This window comes from Mytilus trossulus, chromosome 2 (assembly GCF_036588685.1).
Source record: "Mytilus trossulus isolate FHL-02 chromosome 2, PNRI_Mtr1.1.1.hap1, whole genome shotgun sequence".
Classification (NCBI taxonomy): domain Eukaryota; kingdom Metazoa; phylum Mollusca; class Bivalvia; order Mytilida; family Mytilidae; genus Mytilus; species Mytilus trossulus.
In genome coordinates, this window is record NC_086374.1 from 97,622,421 (window position 1) to 97,645,575 (window position 23,155).

At 31.7% G+C, this 23,155-nt stretch overlaps 2 protein-coding genes across 3 annotated transcripts; one reads left to right on the forward strand and one right to left on the reverse strand.

The window, feature by feature from the left end:
* Positions 1-853: 853 nt before the first annotated feature.
* On the reverse strand, positions 854-12,542 carry LOC134708484 (uncharacterized). The gene is made up of 6 exons (XM_063569050.1): positions 12,239-12,542; positions 9,669-9,812; positions 7,858-7,938; positions 4,932-5,129; positions 4,496-4,642; positions 854-3,218 (listed from the first exon to the last, which is right to left on the reverse strand). The coding sequence occupies exons 1-6, from the start codon at positions 12,425-12,427 to the stop codon at positions 3,024-3,026; spliced, it is 954 nt and encodes a 317-aa protein (XP_063425120.1). The 5' UTR covers positions 12,428-12,542; the 3' UTR covers positions 854-3,023.
* A 5,176-nt stretch (positions 12,543-17,718) lies between these two features.
* On the forward strand, positions 17,719-22,805 carry LOC134708485 (uncharacterized). Of its 2 annotated transcripts, none has more exons than XM_063569052.1 (3): positions 17,719-17,784; positions 19,395-19,570; positions 21,026-22,805. In XM_063569052.1, the coding sequence occupies exons 2-3, from the start codon at positions 19,399-19,401 to the stop codon at positions 22,654-22,656; spliced, it is 1,803 nt and encodes a 600-aa protein (XP_063425122.1). In that variant the 5' UTR covers positions 17,719-17,784; positions 19,395-19,398; the 3' UTR covers positions 22,657-22,805. The 2 variants fall into 2 exon arrangements, with proteins under 2 accessions (XP_063425122.1, XP_063425121.1); XM_063569051.1 differs by lacking the exon at positions 17,719-17,784 and adding an exon at positions 17,901-18,161.
* Positions 22,806-23,155: the final 350 nt, after the last annotated feature.

The following is a 23,155-nucleotide window of genomic DNA, read 5'->3' on the forward strand; positions in this document are numbered from 1 at the left end:
ATAGTCGTGTCATATACTATTGTGTAGATAAATCAATTTAGATTTACGGCATATTAACTTTAAGTAGGTTTGACACCAGAGAAATAAAAAAATAACGTGAATTCGGGACTGGGTGTCATTTTTCAAAAAATTAAGTTAAGTACCTTGTGTTATATTAAGGTATATATGAAATTTTTTTTTGGAGACAAGTGCCTGTGTGAGAGTATAATAGTCTATAGAGTATTTACTATTACTTTCTTTTTGGTGGAATAGTGAAACAGAAGTCAATACGTTCTTGCTCAATCCTGTGTCGCTTTGAAGGTGTTCTGATTGTCATGACATCCTCAGCCTAAGCAATGTATATTACTGTAATTTGAATTTCAAAATGACCGAGTGACGTTTTTTCAACGCACTGGTCAACTCCACCATAACAAAGCACATGACTTTGACAGTCAGTAAATACCAGCGAAAAATATCTTCATAAGTAAAGAATTGTCGTATACAAATTAAATACTCGGGAAATGGCAAAGTTCACGAAGTCTAGTCTAATTAATAATTTTACAAAAAAAAAAAAAAAAAAAAGTCCGAGCAAAGGGGGGGGCGTACGCCCTCTACGCCCCCCCCTGAATCCGCCACTGATTTAGAAAGACTAAGAAGGAGGATTGTGTGAAAATTAAACTGATTTCCCACCTCATTTTGTGCCAAATATGAAAAAAAAAGAGTAATACTTCAATCAGGATTTATTTGATATTTGGTCAGTTTCCAAATAGCCAAAAAGGTTTCTAAAAAATGCTTTGAAATGATAAAGCCAGATGATGATAAAAGCTTTTGGTTCATGTTGGCTAAAAAAAAGAAAAAGTAAAACATACCAATAGAAGGTACATATGATTTTTATTACATGCATCATGAAAATATGTACATCTATACCTAACCAAAACTTTCCCGAAACATCATAATACATGCATAAAATATTACAATGGTTATCAAGATGATTTAGGAAAAAAAGTTGTTTATACCTATGATAACTAGTATCATACACATAGTTTGATGATTCAACTTGCTATTTTGCAAAATGAGCAATAAGACCCTGTACTATAAACCTTAAAGAACCATAAATATCATCAATCTTTAATATAATTCTTTAAAAGAAATCATAAATATTATGAATCAAAATTTGTAATACATAATTAAAGTTAATAATAAAATAATTTTCTATAGGGATGTGTAAACAAACTCATTTGAGCAACTTATCTCCCCTGAAATGGCTGTTTTAATATATAACAAAATTAAGGGAGTTCGCTTCTCAGCTTTCAAAGAAATTAACTTTTCAAAACACTAGATTATATTGATAGGGGATAAATAAAGGAATCCAAAGAGCAATAAAATATATTGGTCACCATGCTTGTTTTCGAGCTATTAGCCAATGAAATTTTGGTGGGAAAATATTCTCTCTGGACTTTTCATAGCTTTATCATTGACAAGTTGAAGTTCTCAAAAACTGTTACAGAGTAATAAATTTTATAAGACTTTTACAGATGACTTATAATTATACATGTAGAAGATTTACAAAAAGAACAATGGGGGTCAATAGGCAAAATTTTTCAAGGCATTCACATAGATAAAACCAGAGGATACCGAAAATCTAACAAAAATTCCAAAACATGACAAGCCAGCTTCCTTTACTTTGTTATTACTGTTTTTTTGCAAAATCAAATTTGAATGATCATGAAAGGATATGTCAGGTGAAATTCAATAGAAAGCAACCAAACAGTCCAAATAAACAAAATGCAGTTAAAGTTCAGTGTATGGTTTCCAACAATAGAGAAATACACAAAGCTCTACATAGCCCCATGAAGTTTTTAAAAAAGTTGTTTTCATTTTGACCTGAAACTTTCCATGATCTGCCACTATATAGCTACCAACACCAATTTCAATAAAGGACAAAGCAACATTCAGATATACAAGAGGACAACCACTGTTAAATTTCCTGACATTGTACAGACAATTGAGCATGTGCATAGAAAGGTTAACAATCAAAATTATAATAAATGGTTCTACCCAAAAAAAGTACTGTGATGATAAAAACCTGTATTCAAATTTCCAATAGAACTCTGATGAATATTATGCTATCATGATGATTAAAATATGCATATCATATGAGAAGATTTGATTTACTGTAACACATAAAATATAATATTTACAAACATACAAAATAAAATGGGAGATTCAAAAATGATACATTGTACTAAGACATGTTACATGAAAATGTCGTTTATATTGCATTCGTATATAACTGTATAATGAACCTAAATTATGCCTGGTTCAGCATGAAACTGACGCTCATTCAATCACACATACAAATTTACATGACTTTCATAAGTGAAATAGTTATCTCCCTTAAATGTATAAGACATAACAATCAACTTTAAACGCAAGTGTCAAATTTTGAATTATGTTTAGTTTGGGAATTTCAATAGATGAAATTTACTGGAAAATTTAGAATTTGCAATGTAAATACTGTAAAATTCAGTCATACTATTTACCTAATAAAAAGAGTAATACTTTCCTAAAACCTGTAAAAACAATGTGAATCTACCTTAACAAATTAATAGTAAATATAATTATTCCATATGTATACCAATTATTGAAAATCAGTTTTTGAATTCATAATTTTTATTGTTATGCCTCCACCTCAAATAGGTTCATAAGTTTAGATATGATGACAACAGAAGAAAAACTCATTATAATTTAACTATGAGCTGCTTGAATTACAAAATCAAATCTACATGTGCTTTAAAATATTGGCTGCTAGAACTACAAAATCTAAATCTACATGTAAAAGTGTTTAAAATTTATAAAAAGGCAGTTTTTACTGTATGAAATTGCTACACAATATCAAATTTGTTAATAAGAAAATATAAATTTGTTTAAAAACATCCAAAATTATGTAGACATTCCTAATAGCAAGAAAAAATGCCATAAGGACGGTGCTGTAAAAAAACTACACAAAAATACATTTATGTTAAACATGCAGGTGAACAAGATTAATCTTCCTTTGTTGAAAAGAAATTTCTAATTTGAAATTTTGCAGATGTTGCCATATTGGGAACATCACATCCAAGGAAATCGTTTATAGCTGTCAAAGCTACAAAACTCATTCCATAGTACAGGTGCCATTCAGAGAAATCTTTAGTGAACATCTGACAGAATGCCATGGTCATCAGGAACAGCAGATTAGCCTGTTAAACAAAATTAAAAATAGGGGTTATCTCCCTGTACAAGATGATTCAGTTAAAATACATTCATGCTGGTGATATACAGAACTCATTGGACACCATCTATCATCAGCCTGTTTTTACAGGAAATCCCTCAATAATGAACACTACATTATGTTTACTATAGAAATTTATCTTGTTGAACTTACTTTAAATAAAGCTAATACTAACAATGACCACTGCCCTTCCATCTTGATATCTATATCATTAATGGAAAGCTTAATACAAAAATTTATGATAAAAGAGATGATTTTTCATTTCCTATCTTAATAATCCATTTTTAGATGGTGACGTTCCCTTGTCACCATCTTATGGTCTTTATATATCTCAACTTGTACGATTCACTCATGGATGTAACAACGTATAAGATTTTAGCGAGATAAATTAATGCATTATTGAAAAATTATTTCGCCAGGGTTTTCGATATCACAAACTAGTCAAAACATTTACTAAATTTTATTATCGGTATATTACAAGTCTGTTGTCAGGTCATTAAAGGTTGCATATTTTGGCTTTAATATTGATTCACTTATAGGGTCTTTGCATCGTAACTTTTTCATATATTTTATGATAGTATGATACTAAACCCATAACAGAAGGGATTGTGCCTGATATTCATATGATGGAGACATAATCTTTCAATCAGTTTAATTAAGGTCTGGAGCTGGCATGTCACTTAACTGCTAGTAGTCTGTTGTTATTTTATATGTATTATTGTCATTTTGTTTATTTTCTTTTGTTACATCTTCTTACATTGGACTCAGACTTCTCTTAAACTGAATTTAAATGTGCCTATTGTTATGTGTTTACTTTTCTACATTGGCTAGAGGTATAGGGGGTGGGTTGAGATCTCATAAACATGTCATTCAAATGAATATATATAAAAAGAAATACACTGAAATTTGTTTATTCAATTGAATTTTTACTGGAATTTCACACAGTGGTAAACGGCAAAAACAGATTCAACAACAAATAAGATTTTTTTCTATTTCCATGATTCATGTGGTCAAGCTTTGTAATTTTTAAGTCTGGAACATAACAAAAGCGTTAATCAGGTAACTAGACCAAAGATTTATTTTTCTTCTACAGCACACAAATAATATCTTCTAAAATAATCTCCATTTATTTTTGCTGCAAACTTCAACGGAGAAAATACATAGTACTTAGTTACACATTTTAATGTGTTTCTTCCTACGTTATTTTTTTTTCTAAATTAAAACCAAATAAATATATATACGTACAACACCATGTGATAGCAGTATAGACTTCTTGTCTTCCTCTCGCAGGAAGTTGACGCTGCGACCTGCTGTTACAGCGAACATTAGGAAACTAGCTCCCAATCCACGGGCCAAGAAACCATGAGCATTGTCCAGAGGAGCCAGGGTAGTCTAACAAAAGATAACCACATGTTAAAATTGTCTCTGTGATCAGAATCGGATGCAAATTACAGAAACTTCATGATAAAATGATAGTGACTAGAATTTACTTTCCTTAGATTAATAACATTGATGCACTATATCATTTTGAATGTAGTGTTACTTTAAATGATTTATTAGTAAGGAACAACCAATTCTTTTTAAGTATGTAAATGCTTTATACTAAATTAAAGCTTTATAAATGGTACCAATTTAAATGCATCAAAAAACTTCAAATAAACATGTTGATATGTAAACTTACCTGGAATTTACATTGGATATGTGGGAAAACAAAGGACAATATACCATGGAGGAACCAAATAAGGAAATCCAACCTGATGTTCACATTTCTCCATGTTTTGCTTTGTTCTGAATATCCTCCCCAATCTGGTTCTGCTAAGGAGTAGTATAAATATCCACAAAGAAATAATACTGTAGCAGGCAATGACACTTGATACAACTGAAAATAGTGGACATGATAGGTGTGATCAAGTATTTGAAGTATGAAGTATTTTATATAATGGATGATATAAAATAAATAAAATTGAGAATGATATACATGTTATTTATCATATTTATGTTGGGAAAGCCTTATAAATGTGAACGTTTTTCACAACCTTTTCATTATGAATACCCATGATAAACAGGGGTGAAGATGCAAGTAAAAGAAGGATAAATTGTTTTGTTATTAATTTAAATAGACTGTTAGTTTTCCCATTGAATTGTTGTGTATTATTCATGTCTGGGACATTTTTAAGCCAACCACGTCCACTCTGTGTTTTATTTAGATGTGTTCTTATGTTGTTATGTCACATCACTGAGGGCTGGGATCTGGAAAACATGTTTAACCCCACCAAATTCTGTTTGAATGCATCTGTCCCAAGTCAGGAGCCTGTAATTCAGTGGTTGTCATTTGTTGATGTGTTACATATTTGTTTTTTGTTCATTTTTTTTTTTTCATTTGATTTGTTTTACATTTATCATTTTTGGGCCTTTTATAGAGCTTTGACTATGCAGTATGAGCTGTGCTCATTGTTGAAGGCTGTATAGTGACCTATAGGTGTTAATTTCTGTGTCATTTGGTCTTTTGCGGAGAGTTGTCTCATTGCAACCATACCATGTCTTCTTTTTGACATACATCAGTCAGGTGTCCTGCTTGTACAACTCATTTTTATTTACCTGAAGAAGCGAATATAAAAACACTTATTCATTATATAAGTAAAGGAGTAGGGGCATTAAGGCTTAGTTTTGGCCCAAGAAAATATATAGAATGTTTGATAACCATTTCAAATTGGCACAAAATGTTTAGAAATGCACCAGGTCAAGAAATATAAATGAAAACATAAAGATCTAATGGCGTCACAATTACGTCATAATATGTACTGTTTTCACAAATACTATGTAAAAATACAGAATTTATGCAGTTTTCTATTTTTATTTCTGTTTAATATGGAAACATCCTGCACAGCCAAGAAACAACAAAACTATTGGCATAATCTCTCCAAATATAAAGTTGTCTTGGGTGCGCACATACTTTTCACACCGCAAACTGTCACTTTTTGCGGGGGATTTCCCCCATGGAGGCTCCCAAATGGAAAATTTTTAAGAGCAATTTTGTCCACTATTTTAAAGAAAACAATTAATTTAACAATGGCTATGAGCTTGTTAAAGCACGAAGAAGCCAAAAAAATTTAACATTATATGCAAATTAAAAAAAAAACCAACAGTTGTTGGCATGACACGGGTTATGTTCTTCTCATATATTTTATGATAGTATGATACTAAACCTCTAACGGGAGGGATTGTACCTGATATTCATATGATGAAGACATGATCTTTCAATCAGTTTAATTGAGGTCTGGAGCTGGCATGTCAGTTAACTGCTAGTAGTCTGTTGTTATTTATGTATTATTGTCATTTTGTTTATTTTCTTTTGTTACATCTTTTGACATCGGACTCAGACTTCTCTTGAACTGAATTTTAATGTGCGTATTGTTATTCTTTTACTTTTCTACATTGGCTAGAGGTATAGGGGGAGGGTTGAGATCTCATAAACATGTTTAACCCCGCCGCAATTTTGCGCCTGTCCCAAGTCAGGAGCCTCTGGCCTTTGTTAGTCTTCTATGATTCTAAATTTTAGTTTCTTGTGTTTAATTCGGAGTTTAGTATGACGTCCATTATCACTGTACTATTATGCATATTTTAGGGGCCAGCTGAAGGACACCTACGGGTGCGGGAATTCTCGCTTCATTGAAGACCCATTGGTTGCCTTCGGCTGTTGTTTGCTCTATGGTCGGGTGGTTGTCGCTTTGACATATTCACCATTTCCTTTCTCAATTTTATAAGTCATGATTTGTTGCCATGGTTTACTTGTTCGATGTCAAATTTGTTTTGTTTTTCTTAGTACCTTATACATTAGTCAAGTTTTCAGTTATTTAAGAATATGTATGATAACTTTTTAATTTGCAGTAATTTTTGGGCCAAATAAGGGCCTTATCGCCCCTACTCCTTTGTAAGATACATTGTACTTATACAAGTGTGTTATATTTACCTGTTTAGATAAATTATTTTAATGCCTTAGTTATGTCCCTTTGACATTTTAACACTACTCCAAGGGGTAATTTTAAAAGATTTTCGCTCAATAACTTAAACTTAAGATCTTTAAAATGTTGAACTCTATTAAAACATTACAAGCTAACCAGAGAAATACTATTAAAGGCATTTTTTGCATCCCAAAACTTGAGAATTTTAGGGGTTATCATGGTTATAGAGAAAATTATGAGAAGATTAAACAATCTTAACTACCTTCATGACCTTATCAGAAAATATAATTATAACAAAGGTATGCAATATAGGAAAGGTATAATGACATAAGAGGTCTCTAAACACACATGAAACACATAAGCAGAAGCCTTATTAATTATGTGTATCATATAACAAATGTACTTATACATGTACAAATGTATAAGAAAATTATAATTTTCTTCCTCAAAAAAATAAAAATAACTTGTGCAAGTAGAACCCCTGACTGGATGGAGTATGTTTTTTTCTCATTGTTGAAGGTGCCATAAGGTTGCCTATAATTGCTTTCATCCACTCAATATTTGAAATTTGATGGATAATTGTCTCATTTGCAATCATACATGTACCACATCTCATTCAACATTACATAGTTTTGTAGTTCTTACCTTCAAATTTAAGTTATTCTTCTTGCTATCTGGTGCTGCTTTCATTGTGAAGTACATCAACATTGATAAAGTAGCAAAGTACTGTTAAAAAATACAAAACAGTCATTCACATTTGTTCTGAGTTAAATTTTAATCAATTTACAAATCATCTTTTTTTTTACTGAAGGTAAACTTATTGCCTAGGTAAACCTTTTTGCACATTCTTTTGTAAGCATGGTAAGGGAAAATATTTTTTATATATATATATATATTTCAAAAAAGTTCTGAATTACAAATGTAATGACTCAATGTGGCCATTAAGTATTTTCTGAACCATTAAAGTGGAAACACTTAACTTGACAAACATTTTAGCAAGTTACCGGTAAATAAAATTAAATGATATTTATAGTGGGGTGCTCATTTTCGCCAGGGACACAATTTCGCCATTTTAGGATTTTGAGGTGTAAAAACTTCAAAGGATGGCTGAAATGAAAGAAACATACTGGTAAATTATATTTTTATAACAAATATGATATTTTTTTAAACTGAGACGAAATTGCGGCTCCTACCGAAAATGACTGAAAAACGGACAAAAATTTTCGGACAATTTCCTGAATAAAAAACATGATTTCAAAGGAGTATTTCTAAGTAAATATTTGACTGAATGCCCTATTTTTGAATTCTTTACACCTTTGAAATGTCTGCTTTTCATCTATAATGCAATTGCTTTGATAAAAATTGTTAAAAGCTGCGGTTATTTGGTTTTAAATAGATGTGTAAAAACGGCGAATATGTGTCCCCCATTGACAAAACATCCGAAAATTTCAAACACCCTTTAATCTAACTTTTCAGATGATTTTTTCAAACAAACCCGTTTTCAAGCCTAAGAATATTTTGCATTTGAAGTTATCTTCATATAGAAATATCAGTATACTTCATTTGTACTTCAAAAACATTTAGACCTGACCATAAACTGTAGAAAATTTTTGAAAGATGTGGCGAAAATGAGCACCCCACTCTACATGTACACTGAATCACAAAGCTTGGTTATTAAACCTAAATTTAATATTTTTATCTACTTTTGGCAATATACTGTCTGTTCAGGATATTGCTTCTGTATATGGAATCAACTATAAAGGACATGTTCAGCAACAAGTATAAGACATGTGAAGTGTTGGATGGCATTTTATCTCAATCAGCAGATCATGTACTTTGAGCTAGCTTTCAACATGATCCCTAATGCACCTCGAACTGAGGAACTCATAAGTCATGTGTAAAGAAAAAATCTCTGTGTAGTGATATTGGACATGTTTCTATTTTTTACAAATGACTGAGCTTAACCATTTGGAAAGTAGCTATATATATAGAGGAACATAGAATAAATGTGTAAAAACTATGGAGCTATAAAATGTGTTCAAAGTATTAAATATTCAAAGAACTTATTGTGTTAAAAAGGGGATATTTTTCCACAAGGAGCCGCATCACAAAAGGATGTTTGGGTATGCTAATTTACAGAAAAAGTAATCTCACTTCATACCCTTAAAATTTAACCACATATATGTGAAAATGTCACAGCTTCGAAAAGAGCTATCATACATACCAAAGTTTACGATATGGACGACTGAGCTAAAATGTACAGAAAAAAACATAACCATTACAGCCTATGTAAAAACAATTAAACATATTGATCCAGTTGCTGGCAATTTTTTTATACTGTATGATTTTGCTTGTACTTCAGCTCTGTTTACTAATTATTACCCTCGACCTGTTATCAAAGCTGTTTTGTCTTCATCTATGAGTCACAGCTGAGGAATTTCGTTTCATAGACTTACCAATGTCCTGGACCAAAGTAGAGATGTTTTCACTGTTGGGTCACTGGACTTTCTAGTTAAAATATGTGAAAGAGCATCAGCAAGCAGAATTATACCCAGACATCTAATTTCTTGGAGATGGAGGGCATCAACCTTGTTCTGAATCTGAAATGTATACATATATGTGTTGTTAGCCTTGTTTTTCAGAAAATGTATAAATTGACCTGAAAAAGGTAGATACTTATACTTTTATCTACAGACCTGAATGCAGCAGATGCTGCACAAAAATCCTGAAAAATCATAATTTACAATTTGAATATTTTTTGTTTGAATCAGTTAACAATGGTTAAAATACATTTATATATTTAACCTGACACATTATACATGTATATGTATGTACATGTATGTGCCTGTCCTTATTCAGAAGCCTGTAATTAAGTACACATGGTTGTTGTTTGTTTATGTTACATATTTGTTTTTCATTCATTTTTTTTAAATAAATAAGGCCAGTAGTTTTCTTGTTTGAATTGTTTTACATTGTCATTTCGGGGCCTTTTATAGCTTACTATGTGGTATGGGCTTTGCTCATTGTTGAAGGCTGTACAGGGACCTATAGTTGTTAGTTTCTGTGTCATTTTGGTCTCTTGTTGAAAGTTTGTTTATTGGCAATCATACCACATCTCTTCTTTTTTTTTTATATAATCCTAAATTAAAACATACAATATTAATAAGACATGTAAGATAGACTGATTAATGTATAACACAGATATCATCATACTTTTTAAGTGTCTTGAAGACCTTTTTATTGCATATATATATATCATGTAGATACAATACTAAGCTTTGACGACCACTTACAACATATTATTATTAATGACATTCAATTATATAAATGCTTCAGACACTTCATTCTGAATCGTGTTAGAGAAACACATATATATCCTAAGCTTATGTGACCTGTCATTTTCCTACTTAAAAAATCTGCTGTTTCATCTCTTTAATATCATGAATATCGTGTTTTGTTTTTTACTGTCAAATAGCTTTGACATGTTGGACAATAAAATCTATTATTATTTAAATTGGTATGGATATCATACATGAATAAACATTTTTGAGATATACCTCAACAAGGTATTAATGTCTTTTAACAAACTGCAGCACAGGAAGTCAGAAGCAATTGCATGTCACCAATTATATATAATTAGTAATCATCAAAGCTTACATGCTTAAGGTGGTACATTTGTATATGACCTGTATAAACCTTGATTTTATGAGGGTCTGGATGGGGGGGGGGGGGGGGGGTCTGTTATTCTGTAAACATTTAATTTTCACCCCTTTTTCATCTAATCTTTTAAAAAAATAACCCCTTTTTTCTCTAATCCTCAAAAAATTAACCCCTCTTTCTCTAATCTTCATTTTTTTTGCGCGATATTCTCTTATCTTCATTTTTTAAGGGCATTATTCTTTAATCATTTAACCCCATCCAAACCCTCTTTTATCACAAGAACTGAAGCAGGACAGGTAATATGATAAGTACATGAAGTACACTTATTACATCGAATCCGGGTTAGTCCGCCCTGATTCTGGTTTGCCCTACATGTAGTTTCTGTTCGCCTCGAGTCCGTTCGCCCTAATTTTATTTTTTAGTATATAGTATAGTGTTGCGTTGTGTGTATATGATTGAATGTGTTGAAGTCTGGTCAGTCTACAATTTCGCCGAATATTTACGATGTATCATGTTATCTTGTCTAAAGCTAGCTGCTACTAGGTTATAAGTTTCTGTACATTTCATTAGTACAAGATATTATGACTTCAAGGTATTGCAGGACCAAGTTTGTATCTGTATGTCAATGTATGTAATAACGTTCCTAGGAAAATATAAGTTTCTGTGAATTTCAGCAGTATTTTTAAATGTAAAAAATTGAAGACTTAGTTTTTATATTGTCCTGTCGAGGATTAGTTTCTGTGAATTCAAAGACTACAAAGTATTTGACATAAAAACAACTAATCACTAATCAGCAATCAAAATGCAATCAACAGTAATTAAAAGTAATTATAAAATAAAGTGTAACAATGCAACCAAGAGTTTTATTAAATTAATATAAATTTGGCAAATAGATCTATTCTGTATTTAACTTTTAATAGATATACAAAAATTTTAATATTATATATATATATATATATTTCGTTCATTGATGTAACATATACATATCATAAATGAATTTAGGGCGAACGAACCCAGGGCAAACGGACTACAAGGGCGAACAAACTCAGTGCAAAACCTAGGGCGAACATGTAATCAGGGCGAATGATCCCGATACCTATTACATCCTAGCTGATCAGTTTATCTTATATATAAAAGTACAATACACATGATACAAAGGCAGTGCCAGAAAAGTTCATAAAGAGATAAACTTTAAAGTTGGCCTGTCATGCTGCAATGCTGCCCTAAAATGTTAACATGGTTAATCAACCAAATTATTGCAGCATTTTTCCCACTAAAAAGGGGGGGGGGGGCATGGACACCCTGGTCCACTCCTTTGCAATTTCTGGTCAGTAACTTTTGTTAGTTAGCATTTGTAAAATATTACCAAATATCCTGCAACTACTTCTGGGTATATGAGTAATGCGAAACCTTTCACTGCAAACATAAAAGTGAAAAAGTTCTGCCAAATTTCTGGACCCCATGGTACTACAAGTAAAAACAAAATAATGCCTAGTGGAAGAATGACATCTGCATCGATTGACGTTAGGTAATCTGTTATGAAGTTTAAATCCATCCTTTAGAGTATAACTTTTAAGAGTTGTTTACATTTATCATTTGAAATTGAAATTTTGAGCGGTAGACGCCAAAATATAGGTCAACAACATAAAACACGAATCTAAAACGGATGCGGATATGAGATGAATACGGAATATTCTCCTTCTTTAGGTTTCTAGCGATCCTTCAATTATTGAAGATTATTCGCCGGGTGTCGACTATAGAATTTATAATTTACACTAATTTAGCAACAAAAAATCAAAAATAACAGAATAAAAAAAATCAACATAACGTATGTGAGACAATATCTGAAAAAGTCTATTTTTTGGGGGTCCTACTAAAATGCGCCCGGCAATAAGAAAAAAAAGAAAAAATCTTTAGATTCGGTAGGTGGGTCTAGGAACTGTTGTCTGTAATTCAAACAATTGTTTAATACAAGGCCGTAACTAGGCATCTTATTTTAGTGAGGCAAAATAATTGAGCCGAGCGAAGCGAGGCGAAAATTTTTTTTGGAGGGTTTGAAATGAATGGTGCAAAATCCTGCATTCTAGGCAATTTTAGAGACTTTGATAGTGTTTTGTATTTGGACACTTTTTATATAATTTTTTTCAGATTTTACGACTTTTAATTACTAACACCAAATGTTTAACAACTTCATTTAAGTTTATATGCAAGATAATCATCTAATATCTATGATTTGAGTCTGCTGCTAGAACATAGAACAAACATCGATTCAGTAGAGTTGCCAAATTTTTCTATGGCCAGTTCAGTCAAATGGTTTCAGAACCATAATTTGGTTGCTGACATCCTTTATATCGCGAAGAACATGGAGCATCATGCCATGGCAAGATGGGGCAATCTCTTGCCACTCATGCATGCTCTTTCCCAAGTTTTCAGTCGTTTCAGGCCAGTCTGTGCTTCTAAAGATAGCACATTATCTTCATCACAATGATCAATGTCTTCTTCCTATTACTTCTCCATCAGCAATGGGGTAGCAGCATCGGTAGTAACAGTTTTGATTGCAAAAGGGAATTACGCTTGCCTGTAAGCACCACCATACAGTTGCAGTTACACAATATTATACTAGCTTTTATGCTGACAAAGAGTAGACAAACTAGGGAAAGAATGAGATAAGATACATGCATATGATTCTATAGAGTAAGTATATATGATATGGGTACTGGGGAATTTGAATTGAGTTTTTTGACGCTTACGTGTAGTTCCGTTATATTAAATTATTTCTGGAAATAATTGGTGGTATTTTAGTTCCAGAATCTATAAATTTAGGGGTTAGGAGTTTGGGGTGTCTGATTCCGAAACCATGAATATAAAGAAACGAAATTCCGTCCCGAATAAGTGAAGACAAACTCCTGTGTTAAAGGTTCTACCATTCCTGAATAATATCAACTTGGAATATGGAATATTTTTTTCAATTTTTAATGTTAAAGAGTAAAGAAACATCATCATGGATAAAAGCTAATCCATGCAATCATATTTCATATAAATATGTATATTGTATTTATCTGTAAAGAGAAAGATTAAAGTTCGTGAAATGAATACGCAGACAGGACTGTCCTCTTCCGAAGACCAGTACTTTATTTGTCAGTCTACTTATCCTAATGAAGTTATATGCCGACTCAGACTCTGTTCACAAAAAACTAGTTTACTAGAATTATTCCTTCTTTATCGTGAAGGCTTCAGTGTCGCCTTTTCCTTTTTCTGCAAGAGCCTGTTTTTAACTTAAGATCCGTGATGATTATCGTTACTACCTGTACTAGGTTTATGTAATCGAGAAACATCACCCGTTGAGATGCTGAGTTGTATCCAGGAAGAATAGTTTAAAAGGAATTATGACAAGTTATAGGAATTAAGGTTGAGACAGAACAACAAATGAATGTTATATTTATATATATGTTTAAAAAAAAAATAATCAGTGTCAAAATTTTAGTGAGGCAATTGCCTCACTTGCCTCAAGAGAAGTTACGGCCTTGTAATAAAGAAGCAATGGCTATTTTAAAAATGGTACAAAAAAAATCCAGTTCTTTCCTGTTACCAAAGTGAATCAATTTTAAAAAGTTCAAGTTCTAATGGGAAATAAGAAATACGTTTAAGACACTAGTGTGGTTTACTAGTATATCCTGCAATAGTTTATCAAATGCCAATCATTGATTTTAGCATTTGCAATACAAAAGGTTTAAAAATATACTTAAATATAGTCAGATATGTCGGTAACACGAAAGAATCTTGAGTAACAGGACAACGGTAACAGGACAGAGTTGGTAACAGAAAGGATTTTTCTGCTTTATTTTAAAGTTTAAGAAAAATACATCATTTTAGATTGGTCACAAGTGGAAGATAACAACACACAATGTCATTTATCCTTTGAAACTGTATTTGCAAGATGAAAAATCTGCCGAGGTAATGAAAAATTCTAAAAAAAATTCCTTGCTCCTACTATCTACTATACTAGAATTGCACAATGTTCTCTGCTGTTATCAAAGGGAAAAACCATATTTTTTTATTCAATATACTGTATATTATTTTGAAATTTATTTGATAAGGTGGTGATAAAACTTAAATTAAATGAAATGGTTGGCATATAGTAGATAAACTTTTCGATTCTTTAGTGAAATTGTTTTTAAGATCCTTCCTGTTACTGATGATGGTTATGCTGTTACTTTTTATTAGGTAACATGACAGAACGTAACAGAAAACGCGATAGTTTTTGTCCTTTTTATCACATTAAATGTAAGTGTATTTCCTGTGACATATAACTTTTAAAAAGATGATATAAAAACACACTTAACGGTGTGGTGCACATTTAAAAATATTCTCAGAAAGTGTAAGAAAAGGCCATAACAGGACAGAACACCAATAAGTATTTTTCTAAAAATTCGTACCTTGGATGGGCTTGAATTTTCAAACCTGGCCGCCTTTCCATCTTTTCTTTGTACTAATGAATTCAGGAAATTATGCTCTTCAAAATACATAATGGGAAAATAACTCTTGGTCTTGTAAACGTATCCACAGGTAAAAAAAAAACTAGTGGTAACAGGAGGGAAATCACCCCTGGGGACAATTTTTTTTTCTCTTAAAATTTGCAAAATTTTATTACATGCTCTAGTTATACTAGTAATATAAAAAGAAAAATAAGGGGCTAGTTTATTATATGATATATCATATATGTGAGAGTCAGACGCCTGTTGAATTAATTTGGATATTATTTGAATGATTTAGTTTTCAAAAAAAGACAGGGGACAACATGATTTTAGGGGGGGTTGGACATTTAAATAACGATATGTTATTGGAAGAAATACAAGAATGAGTGTTTAATTGGCAGAAGTTGGTGCATTATATAATTTAGTTTATACTGAAACTTAAAATTTTCAAAAAAGATGGTTGAATAAAAAAATAATTGCTTGTGAAGTTGGGGACATGGAAAGTAGTTTTTTCAGATATTGTCTCATGTACATTTAAAAAAAAATTGTGATAAAACTATGACATTTGATAACAGAATAGTTAGGGATAGAAGGTATCAGGTCCATTCGCGCTCAATATACTTTCGCACCCTACACGTTCGCACCTCGCACGTTCGCATCCAATTTTAATTTAAATTCCAGTTGAATAATTGGAAAATCATGATTGTTTTTTTAATTGCTTTGGTGTAAATACTGATTGTATTTATATCTTGGTATGAGTAAAAGATTGAAGATTTTAATTGAAAAACACAAAAGATAATTGTTTTTAACAGCTTGGTCCCTTTGATCTGAAACAATGAAACAATAAAATATAGCAATACACTATTATAACCAAAACATGATGAAACATGATAAAATTTATTCAACACACAAAAAAAACGTAGTCAGAATCTCGCTCCATTTTAAAACAAGTCCATAAAACAAAGTTATAGCAAAACACTAACCACAACATGATTAAGAGTTATTCAACACAAAATAAAACCTTGACAGAATTCCACTTTATTTAGAAAGGATTTTTTTTTTAACAATACACTATCCACTGGTCGTAGGCCAGAAACACGAATATGATTGAATTTAACAGATTGGAAACAAATATCGAACTTTGGAAAAAGGGAAAAAGGGAGATATCTTTTATGTAATTCTCAATTCATAATATCTTTAACAAAAAATCATCCTACAACAGTTCACAAGCTGTATATGCCCGCGCTTTCGCGGGTGTGTTCTAGTAATACTAAAATTACGAGGTCCAATTTGTCAGCCGTCATCACGTAAAAACGACGAATCAAAGAATTCAACTTTATATATAACCATGGAAGTAATATTACTTCCAAATTGTACTTTGATATTTTTTCTTGTACTTTTTCATTTGCCGTCAAATATACTGTCTGTTATCCAAGGTAAATTTTTACGATTTCTCGGCATTTTCTGTGGTATGTTCTCAGTGATAGTGTTTTGTAATGAGTTTTTGAATATTAACCAAAGTGTGTTTGTATCTTCACTATCTTTTTTATGTATGATCTTTTGATATATGTTGTCTATATCCTCTTTTATTTTTTAGCAGTTTGCATTTTTATATTTATATATTTTTCGTGGCTTGGTTTTGGCATCTTTTTAATGATAGTAAACATTTTAAATATAAAATATCATGGTCTGCCTCCCCTAATGGTGGTGTGGTTTCAGTTTTTTCAATGATGGCTAGATAATTCATTAACACAAGATCTAAAATTTTATCATTTCGAGTTGGTATGTTTACAACTTGTGCTAATGAATGCACATTAATTATGTCTAAATATTGTTGATGTTGTTTTTGGTTTGCTTTTCCAGGGATGACACTTGTTGTTTCCCAATTGATGTTTCCTAATTAAAGTCCACACCAATAATTATGGCTGACTTTGAGTTTACGTTTATTCTACTTATGGATTCATTTAGTAAATCTAAAAGATGTATCACATCTGATGACATCTGGCTGGGTCGATAATAAGCACATATTATATAACATTTACGTGCATTTTATATCGATAATTCTACCCATATCATTTCACATCCTGTGTCTAGTTCTTTGATTTCAGTACATAAATAATTATTTGTAGTACTAATATAATCAAGGATTTGTATAGTTAGAACAAATCCTTGATATAATTAACATTTTAGTTGTCACAGTGCTTCAATTAAGATCATTTAACTTTTATATATCCCTGTAAGCCTGAGCAAACTCATTTGAGCATTAAACACAATTAAACTTCTTTAATATCATGTGACTTTGTCGTACACATTTCAACAAAAACAAAACGGTAGCCGATTATTTATCATGCAAGTGCTTTTTAAATTCCTTTTCATCATTGGAATGAGTTTATAGAAAGTCAGGGGCGAGTTGGAAAAGGGTTGGGTCGAGTAGCAGGTCAGTGGAATAAGTTGTCTTGCTTAATTATAACTGTACTTGCATCTGTGTTGATATAATGTTAAATTAGGTACGAAATTGAACGGTACGAAATATAGTATAGGGTACGAAATAACTTCCTAACTTAGACTAATATAACCAAAAACCGAAATGGACGTGAAAGCAGCAAATTTATCGGAGTCTACCTCAAGTTCTCTCTCAGTAGTACCAAACATTTCTTTGTGTGTTTCCTGTTCACAAGTTGAGTCAAGAAAGTATACCATTTTATCAAACAGCGGGTTTAAAGGTTCTGCATTTGAAGTTTGTTGTCAATTTTACGATACTGATTTCTACTGCAAAGATAACCATGGTTGTTACGTATGTCAACATTGTAAATGGTATGCTACATGTATATTACATACATATTTTTCTTGTCTCATGTTCAATCTCTTATGTTTATAAAACAAACACCAAAAAATATAAGGTTGTAAAAAATCTCCTTATAATATCTATTAAAAAATCTGACAATGAGTTTTTTAACAACCACACAACTATATATAAAAGTTGGGGGCAATATTTTTTACCCCTGTCTGCGTGTCCGTCTTTCCTTCCAATTATAAGTATAAATGTATAGTTGTTGGACATATATCCTCCTACAAATTGAATTTGAGGTAAAGATCTTTCATCTGCTAAATCTGTGTATACAGCATGTACAGTATTCATGGTGTTCTTGACAGTTCTTCTACATCATATCCTATTCTAGTCCAAATATTTATGACGTCTTGAAAGGCTATTATAATTTTTTTCTTTGACGCCTTAAATCGTCGATGTAAGGCGTCAAAGAAAAAAATTATAATAGCCTTTCAAGACGTCATAATTATTTGGACTAATCCTATTCATGTATGTATGGTACTCATCTTATGAATTTAGTTTCCTAGTCATTTTTGCCATGGTTTAATTTTGACATTTCAATTCTTAAGGCCAATAGAGCTAAAATAAAACTGCTGCAAAAATTTCAATTTTTACAGTAATATTAAACATTCAGTATGTATGTATATAAATGTGGCATTTTTTATGCCCAACCTAGGATAGTAGAGGGGCATTATGTTTTCTGGTCTGTGGCTCCGTTCGTTCGACCGTTCTGTGCGTCCATCTGTGCTTCCATCCGTCTGTCCCACGTCAGGTTAAAGTTTTTGGTCAAGGTAGTTTTTGATGAAGCTGCAGATGTCCAATCAACTTGAAACTTAGTCCACATGTAACATTGTTCCTTATGATATGATCTTTCTAATTTTAAAGCCAAATTAAACTTTTGACCCCAATTTCACGGTCCACTGAACATAGAAGATGAAAGTGCGAGTTTGAGGTTAAAGTTTTTGGTCAAGGTAGTTTTTGATGAAATTGAAGTCCAATCTACTTGAAACTTAGTACACATGTTCTCTATAGTATAATCTTTCTAATTTTAATGCTAAATTACATTTTTACCCAATTTTACGGTCCATGGAACATGGAAAATGATAGTGTGAGTGGGGCATCCATGTACTTTGGACACATTCTTGTTATGAACTGCAAAATCAGTCTGTTTCTTTGACTTACAATAATTATGAATAGGAAATCATTTTATTATTATTCAGGTCAATGGAAAGAGCTCTTCAGCTATATGCAAAAGCAGACGATTTGACAAAAAAGATTAAATCCAAATCACAGCAGTTACAAGAAAAAGTATCAACAAAGAGGTTATGTTCGGTACTACAAGCACAGTGGAAAAGACACAAATCAGCTGGGCAACATGATCAATACAATGTTACAGGTAGATTTACATGTATAAATACAATACAACGTATAAGGTCAATGTCAGAAAAATATAAACTGTGGTATGAGGCTGAGAAACTGGTGAAGGGCGAGGTTCTACTGAGTCCTTCCCCATTTTTGTGCGGAATACACAAAAGTTTATATTTTTATTCCATTGACCTAAAAGTATTTTTATCATGTTTGAACTGTAATTTAAATTAATACTTGTAATACACTAATAGCTATTTAAATTGTAACACACATTTCAAACTTATTTTCATCCCTTAATGAACCCCTGACGGTGGAAAAAGTGTTACATGTTGAATTGACATTGCAAAAAAAAAATCTGTGTTACAACATTTGGAAAATAAGCATGACTCGTTGCAGACTTATTGATTGATTGGTGTTTGCTTCATGTCTAGTGGTATTCATGCATTTTAAGGACAAAACAACAGAAACACTGAAGTGAAACAAAAAAATTAAGCAATACACATAGAAATGTTAATGAAGTAATTAAACACATCAAACCAATGGACAACAACTGTTATATTCCTGACTTGGTACAGGCATTTTCAAATATAGAAAATTGTTGATTAAACATGGTTTTATAACGCTAAACCTCTCATTTGTATAACAGTCAGATCAAATTCAATTATATGTACAACGATGCTTGAACAAAACAGATATTATAGATAAAATAGTCAAAATAGGGGTACAAACCCAAATATCAGTATCCATTCAAAATAGAGTTCTATACAACAGAAATAGTTAACGATCTCTCTTACATTAAAATACAATGAAAAGACACAAGGTGAACATCAACAAAACACTGAACCAAAATCTATGGAACTGAGATTATTTCCAAAGCAATACCTCAGGTTTTAAAGTTTAATTTCTTCACTTGAATAGAAAAATAGGATATCTCACTGGAGATTCTAATAGGTAAAATAAATATTTACAGATTTATTTATTAGTTTACATATCCTTATTTACTAAAAAAAATAATTAATATCTTTTTGGCATCTTTAATAGGCTTCCCATATGCTTGCAGAATATGTTAACACTCTGAATTAACAAGACAGATAATGTTTGATGTGTTTAATATATAGAAACTGCATCTGGTGTACAAATCAAAAGCCTGGTATTTTTATGCCCCACCTATGATAGTAGAGGGGCATTATGTTTTGTGGTATGTTCGTCCGTTTGTTTGTCCATTTGTCTGTCTTTCCTACTTCAGGTTAAAGTTTTTGGTAAAGGTAGTTTTTTTATGAAGTTGGAGTCCAATCAACTTGAAACTTAATACAAATGTTCCCTATGATAATGATCTTTCTAATTTTAATGCTAAAAAGAGATTTTACCCCAATTTCAGTCCACTGAACATAGAAAATGATAGTTTGAGTTGAACATCTGTTTACTGGAGACACTTATTGTTTATGTCTTTGGTTATTGAATGTTTTATCCCTGTATCTTGCAGATGATATAGCATCCCATTGTACACCTAATATGAACATGATGAAAGGGAAGATCATTCAACATGAGAATGCAGATAGGAGCATTGAACAGAGTAGAGATCAGACAGGGAACCAGAAAGTCAGCAATAATTACACAGTTGAAAATGTTGATATTCAGTCAAGTGAAAATAGTATAAAGTTCTCGTTCAAAGTAATGCCACCTTTCATGCCTGGAGCACATCAGACAAATCAGAAGTCAAACGTGGCATGTCAGACTGACAGCAAGGCACATGTTACACTTAGTCAAGGATGTCAAACAGACAAAGGATTAACTATTAATGGATGTCAAACAAACAAAGGATTAACTATTAATGGATGTCAAACAAACAATGCAATAAATTATATGAATGATACTCAAATCACAAACTATTTTAAATCAAGGAATTGTAGGGGACAATTGCTTCATTATCGTTCATTAAACATTAAAAAATGCCATTCTCCTGTTGTAAACATCCTTGCAAATGGAAGTGCCAAAAAAGCTGTTGAATCGTTATTCCACCACGAAGACCAAGGTGTGAGGTTCAATGTTGTACAAGGTTTAAAACAAGTTGTAAAAATCCATTGTAGAAACTATTGTAAAAAAGAAGAAACGTTTTTGAAAATGCAACCGGACTCGAAATCTGTTTTACAAAAATTTGATTTTGAGAAATTAGCGGATGAACTAAAAAAAGAAGTACCTGTTTTATGGTCTGTTTTAAAAGCAGCTTCAAACAGTAAAGAGGATAATGACAAATTGAATGATGTAAGAATATCAATGGCTGTGGCTATAATTCTTCACGCAAAATGTCAATCATTTAATTTTCTTCAACAAATTCTAGGAATGTATCTCTACAAAAAGTATAACCTCAAGAAAAGAGGTTTTAGAATCCTGTCTCATTTAGGTTTGACTGTATCCTACAGTACGTTAAATAAAAACCGTAAAAGATTGAGTGAGGATACCTTACAAGAGATGGTCAACATTTCTGATAAGCTTCTCGGTGAGGAAACTAAAAATGAAGAACTTCAAAAAGAAGAAGATAATAATGATTTGATGGAAGATGAAAGGTATGAAGAAAGACCTGAATTCAGAGAGGTTGTGGAAGACCAACCAAAATTTATCTTTTTAGACAAACAGAGCCTGTATACTGAAGAAATAAATCCATTAAAGGCAATTGAAAAAGAGGATATGGACATTTACGAAGAAAATTTATATACTCAAGATCATAACATGAATTCTACAGGAGCCAACTTAGCATTTGACGAAAGTTTCACCCAAGCAGCAACCAATCATAACTGGTTGTTGCCTGAAGTAGGGAAAGGGCATTATTTAGAACCTAACCATGATAGCAGAGAAAATAAGCAAACACCAGAAGATATGAACAGTATGTTTACAGAACCTCCCAAGGAATCTAATTCTGAAAGTAAAGATATTACCATTCATAAAGTTTACATTGCTTGCCCTGTGTCACAAAATGAACCAACTGTTGAAGAACTTGGAGACATGATAACACATGATAACATAGAATTTGATGAAGTTGATATTGAAAAGACTGAAACCATAAATCAAGATCCAAAAAATAACAATTGGGATCATGGTTATAGTTCATATTGTTAAACCACCATAGTCATTAATCATTGAACATGTACATGTTGGAAAGTTAATAAACTAACTGCCTTTTTATCCATTGTTTAATTCTAATTTTATTTGGTGACCACTTGTTCAGTATTCATATACAAATATTAAACTTTCAGATATAGTTTCAAGTGCACATATTTATTCTGAGTATAATCTTGTCTAATGGCCACCAGTTAAGCTTTAACAAAGCTATTTACTTATATCTTTTATCTATCAAAAGACTATATTAAATAAAAAGGAGATGTGGGGTTCATGCCAATGATTGTAAGTGTATTTTTTTTATTCAATATGCATACAAAAGCATTATTTTACAATAAACAAGCTAATTTTATGTAATCTGCTGTTTACAAGGCATGGGCTGGACAACATATATCATCATTTTGTGTATATTTTAATTGTCTGATATCGCAGGTTTCCACTTATCACCAGGTATGACAAATATCCCAAACGTGACACATTCAGATCATCATACTTGTGG

Excerpts from the sequence above, each read along its gene's own strand:
- LOC134708485 (XM_063569051.1), top strand. The coding sequence starts at position 17,935 with ATGGACGTGAAAGCAGCAAATTTATCGGAGTCTACCTCAAGTTCTCTC. Across the intron at positions 18,162-19,394 it reads GTATGTCAACATTGTAAATG|GTCAATGGAAAGAGCTCTTC; the intron begins GTATGCTACATG and ends ATTATTATTCAG. Across the intron at positions 19,571-21,025 it reads TGATCAATACAATGTTACAG|ATGATATAGCATCCCATTGT; the intron begins GTAGATTTACAT and ends TGTATCTTGCAG.
- LOC134708484 (XM_063569050.1), bottom strand. The coding sequence starts at position 12,427 with ATGGATTTAAACTTCATAACAGATTACCTAACGTCAATCGATGCAGAT. Across the intron at positions 9,813-12,238 it reads AAGTAGTTGCAGGATATTTG|ATTCAGAACAAGGTTGATGC; the intron begins GTAATATTTTAC and ends TATACATTTCAG. Across the intron at positions 3,219-4,495 it reads TACTGCTATCACATGGTGTT|GCTAATCTGCTGTTCCTGAT; the intron begins GTACGTATATAT and ends TTTGTTTAACAG.